General features: G+C 34.6%; 2 protein-coding genes across 4 annotated transcripts; one reads left to right on the forward strand and one right to left on the reverse strand.

Moving 5' to 3' along the window:
• Positions 1–12,066: 12,066 nt before the first annotated feature.
• Positions 12,067–17,594, forward strand: LOC132064884 (probable receptor-like protein kinase At1g49730). 2 transcript variants are annotated; one of them, XM_059458039.1, is made up of 9 exons: positions 12,067–12,311; positions 13,977–14,534; positions 14,651–14,929; positions 15,346–15,607; positions 15,745–15,797; positions 15,991–16,052; positions 16,151–16,240; positions 16,393–16,477; positions 16,563–17,594. In XM_059458039.1, exons 1-9 carry the CDS (start codon positions 12,230–12,232, stop codon positions 17,090–17,092), a joined length of 2,001 nt encoding a protein of 666 aa, XP_059314022.1. In that variant the 5' UTR covers positions 12,067–12,229; the 3' UTR covers positions 17,093–17,594. The 2 variants fall into 2 exon arrangements, with proteins under 2 accessions (XP_059314022.1, XP_059314021.1); XM_059458038.1 differs by having other exon boundaries at positions 12,068–12,311; positions 15,985–16,052.
• Positions 17,595–18,513: 919 nt separating this feature from the next.
• LOC132064885 (uncharacterized) lies at positions 18,514–23,279 on the reverse strand. Of its 2 annotated transcripts, none has more exons than XM_059458040.1 (3): positions 23,168–23,279; positions 20,783–22,437; positions 18,514–19,559 (listed from the first exon to the last, which is right to left on the reverse strand). In XM_059458040.1, the coding sequence occupies exon 2, from the start codon at positions 22,397–22,399 to the stop codon at positions 20,846–20,848; it is 1,554 nt and encodes a 517-aa protein (XP_059314023.1). In that variant the 5' UTR covers positions 22,400–22,437; positions 23,168–23,279; the 3' UTR covers positions 18,514–19,559; positions 20,783–20,845. The 2 variants fall into 2 exon arrangements, with proteins under 2 accessions (XP_059314023.1, XP_059314024.1); XM_059458041.1 differs by having other exon boundaries at positions 20,276–22,437.
• Between the last annotated feature and the right edge of the window lie 607 nt (positions 23,280–23,886).

Below are 23,886 nucleotides of genomic sequence, written 5' to 3' on the forward strand. Positions count from 1 at the left end.
GCGCAAACAACTTCATATCTTAGCGGTTATTCTGTTTTTAAAATTTTATCCTTTTCTTTATCAAATTCTTTTGTGTTTTCTAGAACTCTTTTAACTATTCCTTTCGTCCCAACTTATCTGCCAGCTTATAAATTTCAGTAGTCAAATTTCGTCTCAATTTATGTTGCATCTTTCAAATTTTTATATTTAAAGGAATTCTCTTTAACTGCGATTTTTGAATTGTTAATTATTATAGTACTTCTTATATAGTTTTTAAAATTTCAAAAATTCTACGTAAAAAATTTGATTCTCAATTTGTGTCATATAAATTGAGACATTAGAAGCAATTCTTTTTGAAATAAAGCATGTGAACAGTTCTGTAGTAGGTAAATGTGTACGCGACACATTCATGGCCTTTAATGAAAGTATATTTGTTATAATTTATTTATAGCGCAGTACATAGAAGACTCGGAATTTATAAAAGAAAATGGGGGCAATAGAAGGATGCTTTTGAAATTACCTAGTCACAAGAAATGAGTGAACTTAATATATATGCCATAATTTAAAGAGTAACATGGGTTTAAAGACTGCAAATTCTGTCTCCACCTAGTTACATGGCAAATATAAGCATACGAAAATCGATTTATTTCATGTTCTTAGGCTGCAAAATTTTGTTTTATTTTTTTGTTTGAAAAAGGGTTCAATCAATTTGTTTTAACCTCTACTTTCAATGTTGGGTTCTTTGTGGAAGGTCTGGTCAAGCCCTCTCCTCTGCATTATGAAAGTACAGTGGCGGAGCCACATAGAGCCCAGGGTGTTCATCCGAACCCCCTCGGCAAAAAAAAATTCTTATTTTTCTGAGATTAAAATTATTTTTTATGTATATATAGTAGATGTTGAACCCCTCAGCTTCTTCGTATGTTTCTTTTTTATATTTTCAACCCTTTCTATGAAATTCGACTCCGCCACTGTGTAAGTACATACGGTGCTCTGGTTGGACAGCACTAGAATTTTTTTTGCCGTGCGTTCCATTGCAGAAATCCCAATTTTGTTTCTCAAGTAATTGTTGATTTGAGTTTTTTTTTTTTTTTTTTTTAACAGTTAATTGTGCAAATATTTTCTCTATATTCTCTTAAATATTTTACAGTTTATAATAATATTGTGAGAAATCGAATAAACTTGGCTTAACAGAAAAGTATGAAATTTTATCGTGCGTATACACGCTTGGCCTTCTCTGAAATGCATGCGCAAGCTTTCAAGCAAAGTGTTGTGGTTGGAAAAACTTCTTAACTTGGATAACATCAGCCTATTTTTCTATTAATAATGATTTCTTTAACTAATTTTTTTTGTCCTTCAGCATATCAGCAAATGAACGGGAAAAAAGAAGAGGGAAAAGCTTATCTTAGGTTTCAAAACTCCCTATTGCGGGGCCAGCAGCACTTCTTTATCTTGTTACTAATACAAATACTAATTTTATCATTTATAGATGATGTCAAATAATTTGTGTTTCAAATGAAATGTAATTTTATAAATTTACATTATACTATAAAAGAGGAGTAGTTTAATTTGCAATATAATTTTGCCAAGTATTAATCTTTTTATATTTTTATTTAAGCCATCACTATTAGGTCACATGAGGGGTTTGGCTTGACCCCTACTATGTTATATTTAAATCAAAAGAACTTATAATGATTAGGGGGACATGAAACCTTGCCTCTAATCTACAAAAGAGATTGACAAAGCAATCTAAAGGAAAAGAAGTAGCCTAAATAGTTTCCTTTCCATATCAACAATGTAAATTAACTAACAAAAAAAATTACATTTCTCATATTTCCTCCGGAAAGTAGGTACTCGCCATTTATCTAGTTGAAACTGCCTTTTGCTTCTCTGGGGAGATTTTGAGGAGAATGATATAAGGTCCTATTTCCACTAGTAGCTGCCAATTTTGCCAAAAAATCTGCCACCTGATTGGCTTCTCTAAAACAATGAGTGATATGATGTTGAGTATTGTGCAGCAAACAGGAAGTACAGTTAATGATGTGCTTCAGTTTCGGGTTGCTAGTATTGTTGTTTTTCAACATGTTTGAGATGACACGGGAGTCTAGTTCAATATGCAAATTGTTCAATCCATGTTGTATACACCAATTGACACCATACTTAGCTGCAAGAGCCTCAACTTGGTTGTTGCTATTACAATCAACAGGACCAGAAAAAGCAAATATGAAATCTCTATTATCATATCTCACCACACCCCCCCATGCCTGCCTTGTTGGTATCTTTGAAGAAGCTTCCACAAGTGTTAGCTTCACTCATACCATTAATAGGTTTCTCCCATGAAATAGAAGTGCAACTCACAACAAGACTGAGCCTCTCCACTTTGTTGCACAAGTTAATTCAGTTTTCCTCAATAGTAAATGAAGGAAAGACCTCCTGAATGACTGCCTTTATGTTCCATATGCACTGAGTAGCCATCTTGTAATGGTAGAATTTGCTCTTATCACCATACCTACAAGCTGTCCAAGACTTCCAAATCTCCAAGCAAATCAGAACTGAAGTGGCTTGCAGACTCAATTTATGAACTTTGTTCTTGGGTTTCAAGTTCCACCAGTTACTAATGACTGCTCTAATTGGCAAATGTTGATGAGCAATCCCAAGAGGTGCACCCATGCCTTTCCAAATTAAGTCTGTTAACAGCGTTACCCTCCACATGGACATGTTAAATGTTCTCAGGTTTAGAGACATAATAGCACACACAATCAACTCTATCTTGAGTACTAGTATGAGGTAAGATCCTGGGGAAGGGTACCTTGCCAAAAAACATTCTCCAGCAAATGAATGACATTTCGAATGGGATAGACCTAGGGGTGTACAAAGTAAACCGACAAACCGCATTAAATAAGACATCTAGTGGTTTGGTTTGACTTGGTTTGGTGGAATAATAGTTGGTTTGGTTTTGGTTTTAACTAAAAAAAACCGAACCAAACCAACCCGACATTACACGTATTCAATTTTTTTAAAATATTTTATAAAAATATTTATTTGTAATATAATTTATAAATATTTCTTAAATTTTTTCGTAATTTTTTACCTATTATCATATTATTTCAAGCTTGAACATAGAATTTTGAATGTCAATAAGTTTATATCCTCATGGATGTTAGTAACTCAAATAAAGTCCAAACCAAAACCAACTTAACACTAATCCTAACAAAAGAAATTCAATTTACCACTAGAAATGACAATAATGTTGGATATATATTATTTAGTTTTGTATAATTGATTTAGAGAGTAAAAATACATAACTTAAGTTTTTTTTTTCTTTGTCATATAATTAATACTTATTTTAGCATGACTTAGTATTTTTAGATTATGGTCATTTTCTTTTATGGCTTGTTAATAGCAATATTTATTTTAACCGATTATATTAACTTTTGTTGAATATTTTAATACAATGTCATCACTCTTCTCACATTTTGTGTTATTTTCTTAAGAAACACCTTAATTATATAATTGTATCTTACTAGGACTAAAGAAATATTTAAAGTAAAAGTTATATGTTTTGTATTAAGACTATTCCGAAAAAAAAAACCGAAAAATCGAGAAAACCGAACAACCCGAATAACCCGAGAAAACCCGAGGTTGAAAAACGAATTTTATTGGTTTGGTTTGGTGTATAAATTTTAAAAAATTGGTTTGGTTTGGTGTTTAAAAAATAACCAGTTCATTCTTCCAGATAGACCTATGCCATACGTTGCCCATATAAGTGTCAGTGGTTCTGTGTTTTGTAATCAGATTTTTTGTTTTTAAATTTGACTTGAAAGACAAATAGAAAAACTCAGGTAATTGCAACCAGATAGGATTTGAGTATTAATTTAAATGTAAGCACGCGATTCAAATTAAGTTCTATATTGTTGATTGCGCCGAAACTTTAATATATTAATAATTATTTTTAATATTTCATAAATTTGTTATATTTTTAATATTTCAATGAGACGTGATAAAAATATTTTATTTGATCATGCCTAATATTTGGAGATTTAGGGAACACACTGGATAACTAAAATCAGACTAGTTAAAAACTTTGTAGAAAAAATAAATCTATACTGGGACATAGTTATATACAAAAAGAAAATATGTTAATAGGCAATGTAATATTGAGTGTGGTTAATATTTGTTTTCTTATATCTTATTTTTTATTTGAATGGAAAGATAAAAAAATGTAAAAAAATTATAATTGCAAGTTTTTGCACGGAGTATCGTTGCTTGTGATTGGTCTTAAATATCTGGTTGCAAAAATAGGCTCCTATTGTTCGATATGCAAGGCAATTGACATTATTGCCCTTTACATTCCTGTGCTTTTCATGATACTTCTTCAAATTACTTCACAAGTGATTACCAACACTAATGTAAAGACATTATAACACCACTTGTATATATCTTTTCAAATTATATATATATATATATATATATATATATATATATATATATATATATATATATATATATATATATATATATATATATATATATATATATATATATTATGTTCAAAGCACAATTAATATAACATTGTAGTTTTCCGTATCTAAAACTTTATTATACTAATGGTTGCTACGAATATAAAATCGGCAAATTTATTAATATTTTTTAAAAAGAGAAGACTTGTTTAAAAAGAAACTATTTTCCTCTTATGAGATAAAACAATAGCAATATTTAAGCATCGTTTGATACTTTTAATTTTAATTCGATTAATTTAAAAGTGTAAAATACTTATTATTTTTTATCAAATTTTGATTTGGATAATTCTAATTTAAATTATTAAATTAATTTTAAATGTTTAAAACAAAACAAAGTAGAAATTAATTTTCTATTTAAACGAAGAAATACTATTTTTTAATTTTTGGTAAATATTCTCTTTTTTAGCTCATTTTCTTGTCATGTTGTCTTTTGCATGGTTTTTTAAGAAAACGTCGATTAGAATTATGATTTGACTAATTTACCTTATTCATTATTTGATTTCCATTTGATATATATTTTTCTAGGACATTAATCTCTTTCACATTTATTGGAGTAAGAATAAAAAAAAAAAGTAATTAAATTCTATCTTATTTTAAAATATAAATATTTTAAGTATATTTATTTTAGTAAACATAACAAATAAATGACATGTCGGAATAGCAAATACAACAGCTTAATAGCTAGATTAGATCTCGTGCTAATATAAAAAAAGAAAGAAAATTGTATGGTTTGACTACCTAACCTTTGAAGAAAAGCAATTTCATTTGCTCCACTAATGAATTGATACGCACGTAGTAATGAATCCATCATTATTGACAATGAGATACTTTGGAAATTACATGAATATTGTTTGATTTTTTAATATGGGGTGCATTTTTTTTTTGGACATTATTAATTTGCGGTATTTTTATGCATATATATATATATATATATATATATATATATATATATATATACACACACACACACACTATGTTCAAAATACGATTAATATAACATTGTAGTTTTACTCCGTATTTAAAACTTTTATTATATTAGTGTTTACTACGAATACAAATCCACTTTTTTTTTTTGACATTATTTTTTTAATATGGGGTTCACTTTTTTTTTTTATATTGCTTGATTTTGTTAATATGGGGTCCACTTTTTTTTATCGTGAGTTTGGAGATGGTGGGTTCTCTTTTTTTTTTTTTTTTTTTATATATATATATATTGCTTGATGTTGTTTAGTATAGGGTCCACCCTTTATTGGGTGCACTTTTTTTTTTTTGGACATTATTAGTTTGTACTATTTTTGCATATAATATATATACATATATTATGTTCAAAACACGATTAATATAACATTGTAGTTTTTCTCTCGTATCTAAAACTTTATTATATTAGTGTTTGCTACGAATAAAAAAGTCCGCACTTCTTTTTTTAATATTATATTTTTTTAATATGGGGTTCAATTTTTTTTTTTTTTTTAATATTGCTTTGATTTCATTAATATGGGGTCCACTTTATTTTTTTCCATGAGTTTGGAGATGGTGAGTTCCAATTATTTTTTTGCTCGGTGTTATTTAGTATGGGGCCCACCCTTTTTTTTTTTAAGGGACAACGGACGATGAAGCATGAGTCTAAACCCCCGCTTTATATAGTTTCTTCCTTTTTTTTTATTTTTATTTTTTATATTGCTTGGTGTTATTTAGTATGGGGCCCACCCTTTTGGACATTATTAGTTTGCACTATTTTTATGCATATATATATATATATATATATATATATATATATATATATATATATATATATATATATATGACTATGTTCAAAATACGATTAATATAACATTGTAGTTTGTGCTTCGTATCTAAATCTTTGTTATATTAGTGTTTGCTACGAATACGCATTGTTTAATATGGGGCCACATTTTTTTTAACGTGTTTGTTTTTTAAATATGGGATTCACTTTTTTTTCAATATTTGATTTTGTTAATATGGGGTCCACTTTTTTCTCCGATTTTGGATGTGGTGAAATTTTTTTTTAATACTCGATGTTGTTTAATATGGGGCCCACATTTTTTTTTTTTTTTAGGGCTTGATTAATATGGGGCCCAAATTTTTTTTTTTTTTTTTTTTTACAAATGATTAATATGGGGCCCAAATTTTTTTTTTTTTTTATGGGGGGTCCACAAACGGACGACGAAAAGTGCCCCAACTCCCTCTTCTAAATAGTGGTAAATAAGCCCACGGCCCCGTTTGTTTATTGGGCTGGATCGACCTTGTTTACTGACCTTCCCTGCCCGCTTGTTTACGGGCAATTCGCATTGCCACCTTTCTTTTCGGGGTATCTTTAAATTTTGCCATATTTGAAATGTTTAAATTTTGCCCTTCCCTAACACCCATAGGTTCCGAGTTCGAACCCACGCGCGAAAATTTTTAAAAAATTCGCAAAGCGAGTTTAAATTTCGCTATGCCCCAGCGTAATTACCCAAAGTTATGCGGACATACTTATGCCTGGCGGACTTGGCAAATTGCCATAAAAGTTTGCCCATTAAAAGTAGCATAATTTTGTGAAGGAATTATCAAAGTTATGGGTCCTAACGAAATAAATATTTGAGTGATAAGTCATAGCATGTTTTGTTGGGTTATCCCGTAAAGTGGTTCAAAATATTCATCATTCTTGTGGAAGCTTGCTAGGTGTATCACGTGGAGGACCTAAAGTTTCGACATTGTGGATAGCATTCGGGTAGTTGACTATCTATAGCTAGCTTACTTACACGAATTAGGCTTTATCTAGATTTACTTCTTTGGAATAAACATGCTTTGTCTTGGGTGGAAATGGTACAGATCTTGGTGCGAAATGCAATTCATGATGAGGTTGTCAAAATGTGTTAATATTGTTAAGTTTGGATTATTTTATTTTAATTAGGATGGGCATGTAGTTAAAAATTATGTGAAGAATCGACAATCTTTGGTGCAAATGCAATTCATGATGAGGTTGTCAATCGTGGCGGATGTGTTAATATTGTTAAGTTTGGATTCGATATTTTAATTAGGATGGGCATGTAGTTAAAAATTACCGACTTTTTCTTGAATACTTATGCCTTATGGGCGACATGCGCATTGTATGCCGGAGTCGGCGTAACTTTGATAATTCCTTCACAAAGTTATGCCGGGGTCGGCATAAAGTTTGCCCATTAAAAGTACGGCATAACTTTGTGAAGGAATTATCAAAGTTATGCGGACCGGCATACTTATGCCAAGTCTGCCCATAAGGCATGAGTATGCCGGGTCCGGCATAAAATTTGTAATTCCTTAACAAAAGTATGTCGGGTCCGGCATACACGCGACCCAAACCTTGTCTTGCGATTTTTTTTTTAATTTATGCTTGAGCGGGGGTTCGAACTCAGAACCTCATGATTTCGGCGCGAAAGCTCAAAGTTGCAATGCGAAGGGCAAAAATTAAAGACCCGGCAATAGGAGGGGCATAATTTAAAGACCACAAATATGAGGGCAAAATTTAAAGACCACCCCAAAAGAAGGGCACTCCGCGCAAAAAAATGCTTGTTTACAAATAACTTTTTTTTTTTGCGCGGATTGGCCTTCATTTGGGGTGGTCTTTAATTTTTGTCCTTCAAATTGGTGGTCTTTAATTTTTATCCATCGCCTAATACCTCGAGGTTCTGGGTTTGAACCCCAACTCAGTTAAAAAAAGGAAGAAATTTTCGCAAGGCAGATGTTTATATTCACAAGGCAGAGTTTTGCCTCAAAACTCCGCCTTAAGGTAAAATTTTACCTTCAGGCCAAAATTCTACAAATTCTGCCTTAATGCATAGTTTTGCGTTCAAAACTCTGCCTTGCGAATCCACAGTCTCCCTTGCAATTTTTTTTAAAATTTTTTACTGAGCGGGAGTTCAAACCCCAAACCAAGAGATTTTTAGCGAAAGACAAAAATTAAAGACCGCCAATTTGAGAGACAAAAATTAAAGACCACCCCAGCAAAGGACATTCGCATCGTTAGTAAGGGAATTGCCCTTCTTTTGGGGTGGTCTTTAAATTTTGCCCTCATATTTGAAATGTTTAAATTTTGCCCTTCGGCTTAACACCCATAGGTTCCAGTTCGAACCCACAAATAAAATTTTAAAAAAAAATTGTTTAAATTTCGCTATTGCCGCGATACACTGAAGAATTAAAGTTATGCGGACCAAGATACTTATGCCTTGTGGGCGACTTGGCATAAGTAACTTTGATAATTCCTTCAGTTATGCGGATCCGTGATCCGCAAAAGTTTGCCCATTAAAAAGTATCCCCAAGATAACTTTGTGAAGGAATTATCAAAGTTATCGGGTCCTAAATGAGAAATAAATATTTGAGTGATAAGTCATAGCATGTTTTGTTGTTATCCCGAAGAAAGTGGTTCAAAATATTCATCATTCTTGTGGAAGCTTGCTAGGTGTATCACGTGGAAGACCTAAAGTTTCGACATTGTGGATAGCATTCGGTGCTTGATCGACCATCTAGCTAGCTTACTTACACCGAATTATTGTCTTGGCTTTATCTAAGATTTATTTCTTGACGGGAATAAACATGCTCTTGTCTTTGGTGGAAATGGTATTTGGTGCAAATGCATTCATGATGAGGTTGTCAATCGTGGATGTGTTAATATTGTTAAGTTTCGTTTATTTTAATTAGGATGGGCATGAGTTAAAAATTATGTGAAGAAATGACTTTTTCTTGAATACTTATGCCTTTGGGCGAACTTGGCATAAGTAACAACTTTGATAATTCCTTCACAAAGTTATGCCGGTGAAAGATACTTTTAACAAACTTTTATGCGGACGGCATAACTTTGTGAAGGAATTATCAAAGTTATCTTGGGAATCTTATCGCACAAGGCATAAGTATCCGGGTCCGCATAACTTTGGTAATTCCTTAACAAAAGTATGTAATATCGAAATTTTACTTAATTTTTTTTTTTAAAATTTTGATGCGCGTGGATTCGAACACGGGAACCTATGGGTCACAAATTTTAAAGATTTCAATTATGAGGGGCAAAATTTAAAGACCACCCCAAAAGAAGGGCACTCCGCGCAAAAAAATGTGTTAGTAACAGGACTGGGCTTAAAATAGGTCCGGCTATACTTGGGCTTAGGCCATCCCACCGGTAAGGCTTCCTTTTTTTTTTTTTTTCCTTTTACGTTTCAAAAAAGAATTAGGTTTAAAAATCCTAAACCATTACTGTCTCATACCTAAATTATTGGGTGTTTATAAAATCTCCCTAAACTACCATGAACTCATGTTAAAATTCCACCGGAGGCATATGACATGCTACGTGGACGTCACATTCCGAAAGCTCTTTTAAAGAGTTCCAAGTGGACGTCACATTCCGAAAGCTCTTTCAAAGAGTTTCAAGTGGCAGTATGCGTGGTTTTTTTTTTTTTTTTTTGAGTGAATAGATTAAAAAACCTCTAAAAAATCATCATTTGTGAGTTCCATACCAAAACTATTGTATGTTCACAGATGCCCTGAACTACCATGAATTCAGTGCGTCAGGTGGATTCTTTTTTTAGACTTTTTCATCTCCCACACGCTTCTCGACAACTTACTCCAAATATTTTGCCACATATTCAATCGGAGTTTTTTTAATCTAAAGAGAGTAATGATTCAGGGATAACAAGAACACCTGACAATTTAGGTTTCAAACTCGCAAAATGATACTGTAATAGTTTTGAAAGGATTAACTTATTCACTCTTAAACAAATTTAAATAAATCATACTCCTAAAGGAGGAAAAAGAACGAAAAAGGTGTAGGAAAGCTACAAAGAACCCGTGCCCTAACAACTTTTGGCTCGTTGCGACACCCAATATTCTCTCAAGCATCTGCTACCCTCTTTTTGGACCCTACCTTTTTATCCTCTTTCTTATCAAAAATTTAAAAGTAAAAATATCCTCTCAAGGATTTGCCTTGGGAATCATTTTCTTCTGGAAACATGTACACATGTTCAATATTTACACCTCAAACTCGATTAATTTCCTAATAATTGACGAACATTATGCCAACAAACCTATGACTTTGTTACACTAATAATTAATTCACACATGTTAAACAGATTATAAGAAGAATCTTTTAATGTCTATTCACTATTTATAATATTTCATGTACCACATAATGTCATAACAAATTATTGATATAATATGAAAGACAGCAAAGTTCAAATATTAGAACAAAATGCTTTAAAGTTCATTGTAAATTGTTTTATAGTCAAAGAAAGAAACATAAAAGCTAACCTAAAGAAACATAAAAGCTAACCTAACTTGTCTCAATTTGTGACCAATAATCCTTCTAAAATTAAATTAATGAAAATTTGATGCATATATACCAATGATTTTCTTTTTCTCATGTGTGATGTCACAAACAAGTGAGCTGCATTTTATTTTGAGGACCAGGGAGATCTCCCCCGACAGTGAATTTGTCAAATGAACATTTATGACGATGTTACATTTACGTACTAGTGGTTGTATTACATTTTGTGTTACCTATCACTTGAAATATATTGACTTTGACAAATCAAAATCCAAGGAGGATGCCATTCCAGATGGAAGAAGTGAACAATTGTTAATTTTCTCGAAAATGACATTATTCCGGACATAAGGAGTATCAATAAATAAATAATTAAATAAACTTTATTGTTTTAGTGATAAATTTTGATGGAGCCATTGCAATTATTCTATCTGGTGGGAGTTCTCTCATCGATTACATCCTCCCCTTGAATAATCTCTTTCCATTAGAAGCGGAGGCGAATTGGATTTCAAGAGGATGAGTTCACCTTGATTTTTTTTTTTTTTAAAAAAAGACGCAGAAGTGTATTTAGTAGGATTCAATCCCACAACTTTAAGAGATTAAACCCAATACTTAACCGTTGCTCCACTCGATCTAGTTTGACCATGTGTTCGTTCAGTTAATATTAAATATATTTTAAGGATTATATACATAATATATCGAATTTAGTCGGGTGACTATGTGTTCACGTGGCCCATTTTTAATTGGTAGATTCGCCCCAGATTAGAAGTGTCTAAATCATACGTCTCTGTCTCTTCTTATTTCAGGTCCTTTGGAACTGCAAAACGCGGGCTGATTACTACCATGACATAGCTAGCTTTAAAGAATTGAATTTCCTTCCTTGTACAATTATCATGTACAACGAGGACAAAACTAGTCTTATACTAGCATAAGTTATTGAATCCCGGTAACATAAGAAAAATGTCTAGTGAACTTGTAAAAAAGGTCAGAAAATTCTTTAGGTAGTGGATTTGACTCCTAACTTCAACATTTTTTAATCTTCTTATATAAATTTCTAGTTTCATTGCTAGGCACTAACTGACAATACTTTTTTATATGTCGCCAATTTTATTTTATTTTAATTCAAATTATGTATATTTATATAAAATAAGTAGCAGCATCTATTATCACAAAAGAATAAAAATCATTTGACATTTACTGATCTATTATGTGCTGTATCTGTTTGGTTATTGTCGATACATGGAAAAATAGAAAGATAATGAAAAATGTGGGGACTGTTTTGGGGTCTATACAAAGTCTTTAAGTCAGTCAAAAGCCGCACTCACTTCTCCTCGGACAGTTGCTCAGTTTCCTTTGTTCACAAGCCTTCTCTAATTAATTTGCTAAAATTAGCTGTTTTCTCATTATTCAGTGTTGACTCATATCTGCATCTGTATATTTTTTTGCCATGACATTGTACGGACAAGCCATTTTTCTGGGATTGTTGTTCTTTCTTGAAATGCAGTTTCTTTCAACAAGTGCTGCTTCAGGTATACATTTTTGTCTGTTAATTTCTTTCAATTGCATCTTATTTGGGACCTTCCCCTTTTCTTGTTTAACTGTGTTGTGCACTTTTTTTGGGGCTAAATTTTGAGTTCCATTCACTCTAGAGCTTGGTAAAAGGAAAAAGTTGACATTTTTAGTGTAATTTGGGGTTATTTGTGAGTGTTTGATGAGGAAGTTATAGTGAGCTTGAAGCTGCTATCATTTTCTTGAATTTTGTGGGTGTTTGTATTTTACAAGATTTTGTTTTGTTTGAGGTTTATGAGAATTTAAGTAGGAAGTGGAAGAAGAAAGGTTGTTGAAATATTGTGGGAAATGTGATTAATGTGACTGCATGTTTCTTAAGACCTGCCAATTTTTGGAGATACTGTGCTTTTTAGTTTGTTGGAAATGAGAATGGAAACTAGCAAATGTCAGTGGTGAAGCTCATTCTAATACAATTTGTGTTTGCTTGTAAGTCTGTTAAATTCAAATTCAATAGGATGCAGATGGCTCAGCAATGCTTAGTTCAGTTTTAGTGCTAATTAGTATGTATTGCTTCATTTAATAATTGTGTTAATGCACATTTTATTGATGCTTTCTTTTAGAGTTTAAGTTCGATGAGAAGAATTTTACATTATCACTGGAATTGAACCTATTACAGTAAGTTATGAATCTATTTTCAAGGTTACCAAATCATAATATGAAAAGTTACAAATTGTTGTAATGCTCCCAGCACAGAATTTTGTGCTGGTGAATATACTGCTACCATTATCAAAAAAGGTTACCAATTGTTGTAAGTCAACTTGACCCAGTGATGAGAAAATTCTTAACAGCGTAAGTACATAGAACATAAGCTCCTTTCAATAAATACACTAGCCTTATTCCTTCTATACACCTAGCTGGGCTCTACAGAATCTGGAAAGTATTGTCTTCACTCTTCACCAACCCTTAAACTTGTCATGCCTCATCATCTCTAGTTTAGTGGCATATGAAGTATGGAATTTTAAAGATGTTGCATGTGCCTATGGTGTTTGCTTAATGGTTTTCTCATTCTCGGAGTAATATACTCATGATTACATACTTCAAAATCTACTGCTTGATCCAAAATGAAGAATTTATTGTCTTTTAAGATGATTTTTTTAATTTTATTCACACGAGAAGTATTGTAAAGGTGATTATTTTGGAGAAAGTACTGTAAAAAAAAAAAAATTGTTTTTTTTTTTTGATAAAGAAACAGTGATGAAATATCCCTACATGGGAAATTGCAAAATAGGTAAATAACAAATATCATGGTATTTGAAGAAGAGGAATGTTAATTCACGGAGAGTACAGTTGAGCTATGACGTGTCCAATCTGGAGTCTAATAGTTCAAGTTTGCATATGTAGTCTCGGCGTACAAGGCCAATGTCCGTATAACTGTCTGCTAACTCTTAAATTGGAGATTCTTGCTTTCCACAAGCTGATATCATATAAGTCCTGCTAACATGTTGCATCTAACCAGTTTTCAAATTCTTTTTATCTGTATATTACTGCTAATACCATTACTATTGTTAACTACTAGACATTAGTTGGCCGTCTTATTTGAACTCAACCTTAGTTAGTGAAGTAATCCTGAAACATCTCTCAATGAATTGAATCTGAACAATGTCTAGCTACATTTTCTTCTCCAGATGCAGTTTGCCCCTTAACCATGACGGGGTCCAACTATACTCTGACTGCCTCAATCTGCTCCACCAAAGAAGAAAGAGGTAAGTGTTGCCGCTACATTAATGCCTTGGTTGCAATTTCTGTTGCTCGATATACAAATGCAACAAGCAACCTCGGGGTTAATGCTGAGTCATCAGAAATTTGCCTAAATAAAATAGCAGATATTCTCCAATTCCATGGAGTCACCAGAAATGCAACAGTGTTCTGTGGTTTTGGGACAAAAATTCCTGTCAACTATGATTGCCAAGGTCGAACAACTGTCACTCAGATGCTTCAATCTCCACAATTTTCAAGTGTTACTAAACACTGCCAAGTCCCCCTCTCGGTGGAAAGTAAATGTAGAAAATGCCTCAATACCAGCATCTTGTATCTCCGCAATCTAGTTGGTACAGCTAATAATACGACATTTAGTACTTGTAGAGATGCAACATTTGCTACTCTTGCAAGCCAAGTTGACAATGCATCAGCTATTGATATGGCTCGCTGTTTCTTTGGGGTTAAAGGCCTAATTATACCTCCAGGTACGAATTAATAGGGAGGTGGTGGCATTCATTACCACTGAAGTCTAGATAAAACAGTTACAGTAATTATACCATATGAAAGGTTCTGACTTCCATTGTACGTCTACCACTTTCAGGACCATCCCCGTCACAACTTTCACCAGAGGTCTCTCCAAGCCCCCCCGTTGCTGCCAGCCCCACTCAACTTTCCTTGACTACACCCGTTAAGGAAAATCATCCTTACCACCTTACATTGGTACCAATTGTTGGCATAATAGTTACAGTCGTGGCTGTCCTGATGCTGTTTATCTTAATTGTTCTGATTTGGAGGAAAAGCAAAGAACTGCAAGATTCTGATGCAACTGATAAGATATCTTCCAAATCCTTCGCACAGCCACCAAAAAGATTCCAGGAAGGTAATTTTGTGGTTCTTTTAGACTAAGGGGTCGTTTGGTTGCAGGTTAGGAAGTAAATTATTCATGTATTAAAATCAACATAACTAGAACCATGTTTGGTAGCATTTTAGTTGCTCTGTAGTATGTACAAAATTCAGCACACTAAGTACGGTATTTGGTTACGAGTTCACAATCCCGCATAACTATTGAGGAAATCTATGTATTGTTTTATGCAGGGTAGAAGATGATATAACTAATACATGAATAACTAACCTTGGATACTTTACTAATCCCTGCATAGCTAGTACCTGGGTTACTCTAACCAGCAAACAAACGACCCCTAATTGTGTACTTAAAGAATAGGACACTGCAAGATCTACTAATTTGTCTCTAGGGTTCTTATCATGTTATCTTATTGTTATGCAAAATGCACACAGGGACAGCTTCTATGTTTAACAAATACAGCTACAAGGAGACAAAGAAAGCAACCAACGACTTTAGCACAACTATTGGACAGGGAGGATTTGGCACTGTATATAAAGCTGAATTTAAGGACGGTTCCGTGGTAGCAGTGAAGAGAATGAACAAGGTTTCTGAGCAGGCTGAGGATGAGTTTTGCAGAGAAATAGAACTGCTTGCTCGACTGCATCATCGTCATCTCGTTGCACTGAGGGGCTTTTGCATTGAAAGGCATGAGAGGTTTGGGAATCATATTAACGACTTTCTTTGTTTGATTTTCCTTTTTCTACTTCTTTTTTTGTTTCTGTCAAGCTTTCAATGTAAGGTAACTTATGTCAATATCTTCTTTCCGATACTAAACATTTATCATGGAGCAGGTTTCTTATGTATGAGTATATACCGAATGGAAGCTTAAATGATCAGCTTCACGGTAGGCTCTTATTCGCCGAGCCTTATTTACTGATTCTATTATTAATAAAAAAAATTAGCCTTTAGGATTGGCGACTGGTCTGTCATTTAATGTTTAATGTTGACAAACACATAGTGCATGTTTGACTACTGTTTCATCTTAAAGTAATTGTTGATTTGCTTGATTATTCCTCTAAAAATATGCAAAGATCCAGGTAGAACTCCCCTCAGTTGGCGTACAAGAATTCAAATTGCTATTGATGTGGCAAATGCTCTGGTAGATCTTTTTATCTACTCTATCCAATTGTTATATTCTTATAAGCTGCTTAACGGTTAACATTCAGTGCCTCCATATTTCTTGTTTCCTCCATGTAGGAATATCTTCATTTCTATTGTGATCCTCCACTGTGCCATAGGGACATCAAATCAAGCAATATATTACTGGATGAGAACTTTGTCGCAAAGGTAAATTACATTAATTCAAGGGTGAACCTAGTTTCTTTTACTACATGTACAAATCTTAGATCTTTCTACATTAACTCAAACATTTCCTGCTTTATCAGATCTGTTGGAAGGGCAGGTTATTCTTTTAACTCTTGTAAATTTTAATATGATAGGTTGCAGATTTTGGCCTTGCACATGCTTCGAAGGATGGTTCTATTTGCTTTGAACCGGTAAACACAGATATCAAGGGAACACCAGGTTGGGGAAAATTCTACTTATGAGTAAAATTCAAGCATCGCTCTTTACTTTGATGATGTAGAGGGAGCTTTGCTTTGCTATTTAGGTTATATGGATCCCGAGTATGTCATCACCCAAGAGCTTACAGAAAAAAGTGATGTATATAGTTATGGAGTGGTATTACTGGAATTAATCACATCGAGACAGGCAATTCAAGATAACAAAAATTTGATAGAGTGGGCTGAAACATTCCTGATATCGGAATCTAGGATAACTGAGCTCGTAGATCCTAACATTGGAGACTCTTATGACTTCGATCAACTTCAGACCCTTTTAGCAATTGTTAGATGGTGTACACAAAGAGAAGGACGGGCTCGGCCTTCAATCAAGCAGGTCCTTAGGCTTTTGTACGAGTGTGCGGACCCCATGCACAGTGGCTTCGTTGAATCCATGGAGGATGAAGGTTATGATGAAACTGAAGGAAGAGGAAGAACAAGTAGGTCTAGGATGCACAAAGGTGAGGGAATATTTCACAGTGGTGACGGAAGGTGTCTAGCTTCTTCGTCAAGTACGTCGAGGTCTTATTGTAGCAGGAGCTTCCTTATTGAAACCAGTCCTCCCCTGTCTCCACTCTAATGTATGCTATTAGAGACCAATTATTTGACTGTTAAGTAACTTTTTTGGATAACCGAGAAATCCCCGAGGGCCAGCTGATGCATGGTTCGAAATTCAGTGGATAATGCTTTTGACTGTTAACTAACTTTCTAGCAGATTTAACTGTAAAGCCATTACATATCAGAGTTTTAAGGTTACTGAGTTCACCATCCTGACATTGATAAGCAGCACGTGCACGCGATCCAGAGGCTGTGATCCATAGGTCCATGAAGTTGGCTTAATTCCATCAAAGGATGACTTTTTTCCTTGCGAAGTAGTCAGTGGTTACAACAGAACTATATGACCACCTGCATTACAGAAAGTGGGGGTACAGTGTTTAATTCTATTCTTCCACGAAATTTTTCGGAGAGAGTGACTAACAACTTTAGCTTCTTTTTCTTTTTTTTTTTTCTTCTTCTTTGGGTTGGTTTGTTATGTTTAACATTCTTTAGCACTTTCCAGGGCTGTTATTTCTTGCAAGTTATTGGACAGTTAACTTATTGGCTTGTACTCTCTTGACCTGTATGTTTCGAACATAAGTAGAAATTGCTGCTTTCGCAGCTTATCTGGAAATAAAAGGAAGCTTTTGTTTACATGATTCTTAGACACAAGATTTGGGTGCTCAATGAGCCACTTAAACAGCTGTGTCATTAATTCGACATATACATTAGTGATGATGTGGATAAAATACATTTTGCCAAACATTTCAAAGAAAATTTTGGTTTCTTCTTTCATTTTCCTTTCGTGCATCTTTCTTGTGATGTCCATAAGTCAGCAGCATGCCGATACTTGTTGCCAATTTTGATTTCATCATTCATTTTTCTTCCCTGCATCTGTTTTTCTATTCATAAGTTGGCTTCGCGCTCAAGCTTCTAGCTTGTGTATATCGAGTACTGACATTATTAGGCCAAACCCAAAATTTCCAGAGTTATTGCTCTGCCATATATTTATTAGAGTATGTAATTGCACATAAGAGCATTGTGTCCTACATTCTAGCTACAGTTAAAAATATCGCATGCCTTCTATGTGGTAGTTGTGTTACGGTCACTCCGTCCCCATCCCATTTTTGCAAATCAGTCGACAAAAAGAAACTTGAAGTTTGAAACTACAACTAAAATTACGTTGCAATTCCAACAAGTAATAGGCTAAAAATTTGACACAGAAAAAAACCATAGATTTAAAGTGAAGCAAACACAATTGCTTAAGTAGAGTTGAAACATCGAGCATTCAGGTTGCCACTTTGAGCCCCAAGAAGGGAGAAACTTTAGGCAACAAACAGTTTACTCCCTCAGTGAGCTTATCCAACGTGAATCCGAGTAAATCAAACCAGTGAGTTTCAACTACTGATTGTTACACCGAAAACAAGTACCATTCAGATAGTGACCTTGATGCGCTTTCAAACCTACTAACCAAACAAATAAACCTTTAGCATCATCCAGTCAAACATGGGCATATAAAAAAGTTTCTCAAGCCTTGCCTGAGCAAGGAGGGGTGTGGCATAGGCTATATACATAATAAACTTGCCATGGGAGGAGGGAAGAAGAAACCAAACGAAACCAGTTTAATGTACAAGGAAAATTGACCATATGAAAATTTGCTGACAAATGAACCATTCCTTCCCATCAATTATATAGCATAATCCACCTACAGAACAAATGTTTCCCACAGAAGCAACTGAATAGCTCCAAGCTTATGTTGACAAAGAGCAACAGAAGCTGTTAAACAATATTCCTTCCAAAACCAGAACAATTGGAAAGAATAATTCTTTCAAAACCCTTTCTATGACGCTTTTGCACGTGGCAAGCATCTGCTACATCGAGCAAAGTGCTCCTAGCCCACGTCTAGCTTAAATACCCAAACTATGTGATTAAACTACAGCCACCATTTTCCGCAGAATGAAACAATCCAAAGGATAAACACAGTTGGAGTTTCATGACAAACTTTACGCCTCAAGGAGCAACATCGAAGTGCATGCAACCATATGACTCAAGTCCTTGACTGACTGTTTAAGTTACTCCATATGACATGATCATATGGACCCTATGACTCTGGATGCTACTGCTGTTGACATCCAACTAGGTCTTGTTATAGTCATGGACGTTGCATATCTCCACCCATTTAGATGTTCACACGACCAAATTCATAGCTATTGCCCAACTTACAGTTACAGCTCATTTTCGGATGACAGTAAACCAAGGCTATCAATCACATTTTGGACCTGTATCCTTTCTCCCCTATTTTCCAATCAGAGATTTACTATCTTTTCCATCACAGGCTTCTGCCGGAGTTTCAATATGGTACACAAACCATAAACAAATTGAAGAATGTGACAAAAATGATCCTACTTTTGCTAGACTGGCCTGCCATAATTGACACCATCATGGGAGCTTTTGCATGGAGAACGGCCCTTCTTTAACTTCAACATCCCTCCAATGGCACAAGGCTTAAGCTGGAAATGCCATGACAGATAAGATAACATTGTTAGATATTAACTAAGAAAGCAGTACTAAAAAGTAATACTAAAAATCTCACATTAGTAATAGATCCGCCAGGTCAGATGTAACTAAGAAAGCAACACTAAAAAATAATACTCAGAATTTCTCATTAATAATAAGAGATGCCGAGACATAAATTTGGCATGCAGCTGTAATTCAGACACACGACCAGCATGCAATGCTTTCCATTACAGAAGCTTACTTCTCTCCTTAACAGGTGAATACATCCACAATTGTCCTTTGAAGTGCTCAGTAATTAAATGTAACAAATAAAAAATGGAAATATGGATTAATATGCCTCGAAATAGTTGCTAATTGATTTGTATCTCCGTTCTCATTGACCCCTCAATATATGGAAAATACATGAGAGGAACAGCTTAATCCAACTAGTTAGACCCCATATTAGCAAGAAAACAATGACTTCAGTAAGTGCCAGCATACAGATCAATAAATTAATAAAAAAACTACAAAAACTTTTTGGAGCAAATTAGATACGGTTGAACTTCGTGCCAAGTCAAAACCAGACAAACATTTTGAAACGGAGGGAGTAATAGTAATAAATATCAGAAAAGCTCTTGAAGTAAAATGAGGACAGAAGCCCAGTCATACTCAACTTGAACCTAACTCGGTTTACTCAAAGGTTTCAAAACAGGACAGTCAGATTGCCTACCTTTGAAAACAGTCTCTTCACGGCAAAGAGTTTGCAAGAACCATGAGATGAGCTAAAGTGTGTTTTCCCAATGCAAATACACTTATGAAAAACTTTGACTAATTCCATAGACTTTGGTACGAAATGGGGAAGAGATACGTGTCACACTGAATTTAGAAGCAGAATACAGATCCAAGTTACATACGGCAAAAAGAACAATTCATAGAAAAGCAATCTTGCTTCCATCATTGACATGTACCATGATGAGGGAAAAAAGCACCTCCTGCGCAAACTAGCTTGAATAATTTACACATTCTAGCATGTATTTAGATGAAAGCAGCGAGAGATAAATATACACAGAGATCTCCCATTGTTCTGGTGTTACATAGGAACTTCTGACATTATAGAACAAACTAAGTCATGGTGAAGAAGAAATGACAAACATGACTTCAGCTTTTCTTTTGTCATACTGAAGAGAAAACAAAAAAATGACAAGGACAATGAGGACAAGGTAGCGACAACAAATACCTCATCATAAGTCCCAAGTTAGTTAAGACAGTAAATAGTCAAGAAATGAAACGACAAACACTTCTAGGCACCAACAGCAACCAGAAACTTCCTCTTGCTAACTGGTTCCTCTTGCACAATCACAACATCTTTCACCTTCGCTAGTAGCTGCTCAAGTTCAGCCACTCCAAAGCTCTCGTAGTCCAATTGCCTCTTGTACCTTTGTTGATATATTGCCTCAAAACAACCAAGAAAAATTCGGCAAGAGTAGCTAACAAGTATCTCTTGAAGTTCATACTTGAAATTTTCAAGGCTTTTTTCAACTATTGGACCCATATCAGATTTCTCACAGCTCCCCCCACGCTCTTTTACGAGTCCTCTTTCATCATCTGAGAACTCATCCGAAGATCCAACCCCAGTCACAATATCGGCATTTCCCTCTTGTGTTCCTTTTCCTTTATTATCTCTTTTTAAAATAGTTATGGGGGGAGCACTTGGTAAAGCACATGAATTATAGAGGTAGACAAACTTCTTTTGGCCTTTTCCCCCGACAGAAATTGTATCACTCATCTTCTTGAGAAGATTCACGAGCTTAGCTGAACCATATTCTGAAATATAAAGAGGCCTCCCATAAATTTTCAGGTATTCTGCAGGAACTCGTGTAAGAGGCAAGCAGCCACCAGATAATTCAAGCAACTTCACCAGCTGCCCCTTCAAACCATTTATATTACCAGGCTGCACCCATGTCAATTCACTCTGATCCTGTGAAGATGGACCTCCTTCATTTAAACCAGAAGGAAGACTATGAGTCCGCGTACCCATAGGATAACATGGCATGGAAATTGAAGTGGTATTATATTCAGCCAGAGAATGTGATATCATTGAGAAATCCCTTGCATTATAGTAGCTCTGTGAGAGACCCCTATACAGTATTGCTTCATCTTCATGCTGATAATCTGAGTTGTCATTAATCTGGCAACAACCCATTAGAATCCCAGTAATGTCTGAGACACCACCCCTAATGGCCTTTGCAGGAGGCACAAAACCTTCGCCTCGAGCGACACTTGGCCAGTCCCATACAAACCTTCCAGCATTACATAAAGCAGACGAAACACCAACATTTGCAGGAATGACAAGGATCACAGTGTATCCACGTTGACCAAGAATGTGCAGTGCAGGAGAAAAATCAACATCTCCAGATATTAGCATAATGGACGAGGGTGGAGGATTGTCAAGAGCAAAAAGAAACATGTCAACCAAGATGGCTTTGTCAGCTGCATCCTTCCTGCCATTGGGGACATCTATAAGTTTAACACCAGTTCTCTGGCAGCCCTCTCTTAATCGCCTGGGGAAAGCATTAAAATCTCCATAGGCAGCAAAAAGCGTAACTGCTCCTTTGATCACAGGATGGACCCGCAGAGCCATTCTGATGTTGCCAGCCACATCGTCAGGGCGTACATCACTTGGAACTGGACAGTTTTCAATGTCCCAAAGAATTGCCACTGGTCCCTGTGAAGAATTTGGGCTTTGCAAGGAGAGAGGTGTTGGTGCTTTCGTGTTTGTGTTTGCCACCGGTGTCCCACTTTGTTCCAAGGGCTCTGATGATAATCCAAAAGATGATGTAGGAAGAAGTGCCATCAGTGTTTCAGCCAAAGATTTGTGTAGTCCCTGGCTACCTGTATATGGCCAATAAAATGAGCGACTAACAACACGCTAGATGAATCACTAGATACAAAATTCCATCCAACTAGAAGGATTTCCACACACTTCCATTGATACTGACGCAGGACTCAAGAATAATCAATTCACAAGCGTCACCAAACAATGGTTTCTCAGCAATTAAAAGCTTAACAATGGGCTCTTTAGTTATCAGTATAGCTTTTACCGTTAAGTCGATTTATTTAAGCATATTTTGTAATGGATTATGAGAGTTGGAACCCACATCAGAATCAGTGATTGGAATGCTGGATTTATATAATCTTGGGGTCTAGTTGGGTCCCAAGTTACTTCAAAAACTAATCTTTTTCAAGAAAGTAAAGTGCAAAGGAAAAAAGACCCATCAAAAAACATGAACACTAAGCAAAAGGCAGCCAGAAAACTGAAGAATTTCCAGAGTAAAATAGAAAATTTTCCTGCAGCAGCAATAACTGATCTGATCAAAAGAGAAAAAAAAAGCAGAAATCCCAACAATCAACTAAACACCAATCCCAAATTATCAATTATATGAATCTCATGTATAAATTCCAACTGGAAGCCCTTGATTGAACTCATGGATAAGTTCAAAAAGAAAATAAGGGTACCAAGAAATCAAAGGACTGTGTGTTTTTGTACATGTTAAATGAAGGAAGGATCTTAGAATTCAAATAATGAAACCCTACAAGCAAATATATTAGAGGGAAAGAGTACCTGAAGAGGAAGAAAGAATTGATGAGCTGCAAAGTAGAGATGCTGATTCTTCTTCAGTACGAAAACCCAAAGACTCTGTGTTTTGAGTCTTGTGTACGAACTAGTAGACTAGAGATATGGGGCAGACCATTGGAATTGGAATATGGGTCGGTGCTTTACTGTTACCTAGGGGTGTACATGACCGGGTTAGTTTGGATTTTTTAAACACCAAATCAAACCAATTGCGTCGGGTTTTTAAATTTATACACCAAACCAAACCAATAAGATTCGAGTTTTTCAACCTCGGATTATTCGATTTTCTCGAGTTATTCGAGTTTTTTTTTTTCTGGAATATTCTTGATACAAAATATATAACTTTTACTTCAAATATTTCTTTAGTCCTAGTAAGATATAACTATGTAATTAAGGTGTTTCATAAGAAAATAACATAAAATGTGAGAAGAGTGATGACGTTGTATTAAAATATTCAACAAAAAATAATAAAATCGGTTAAAATAAATATTGCTAATTAATAAACCATAAAGAAAATGACCATAATCTAAAAATACTAAGTCATACTAAAATAAGTACGGCTAATAAGTATTACTTACATGACAAGAAAAAAAAACTTAAGTTATGTATTTTCACTCGCTAAACCAATTATGCAAAACTAAAGAATATATATCCAACATTATCATTATTCCTAGTAGAATTGAATTCTTTTGTTAGTATTAGTGTTG

The sequence above is a fragment of the Lycium ferocissimum genome, chromosome 7 (genome assembly GCF_029784015.1).
Source record: "Lycium ferocissimum isolate CSIRO_LF1 chromosome 7, AGI_CSIRO_Lferr_CH_V1, whole genome shotgun sequence".
Classification (NCBI taxonomy): Eukaryota; Viridiplantae; Streptophyta; class Magnoliopsida; order Solanales; family Solanaceae; genus Lycium; species Lycium ferocissimum.

Coding starts and splice junctions, on each gene's coding strand:
- LOC132064885 (XM_059458040.1), bottom strand. CDS start 22,399: ATGGCACTTCTTCCTACATCATCTTTTGGATTATCATCAGAGCCCTTG.
- LOC132064884 (XM_059458038.1), top strand. CDS start 12,230: ATGACATTGTACGGACAAGCCATTTTTCTGGGATTGTTGTTCTTTCTT. Junction 14,535..14,650: donor AGGCCTAATTATACCTCCAG/GTACGAATTAAT, acceptor TACCACTTTCAG/GACCATCCCCGTCACAACTT. Junction 16,053..16,150: donor TTGATGTGGCAAATGCTCTG/GTAGATCTTTTT, acceptor TCCTCCATGTAG/GAATATCTTCATTTCTATTG.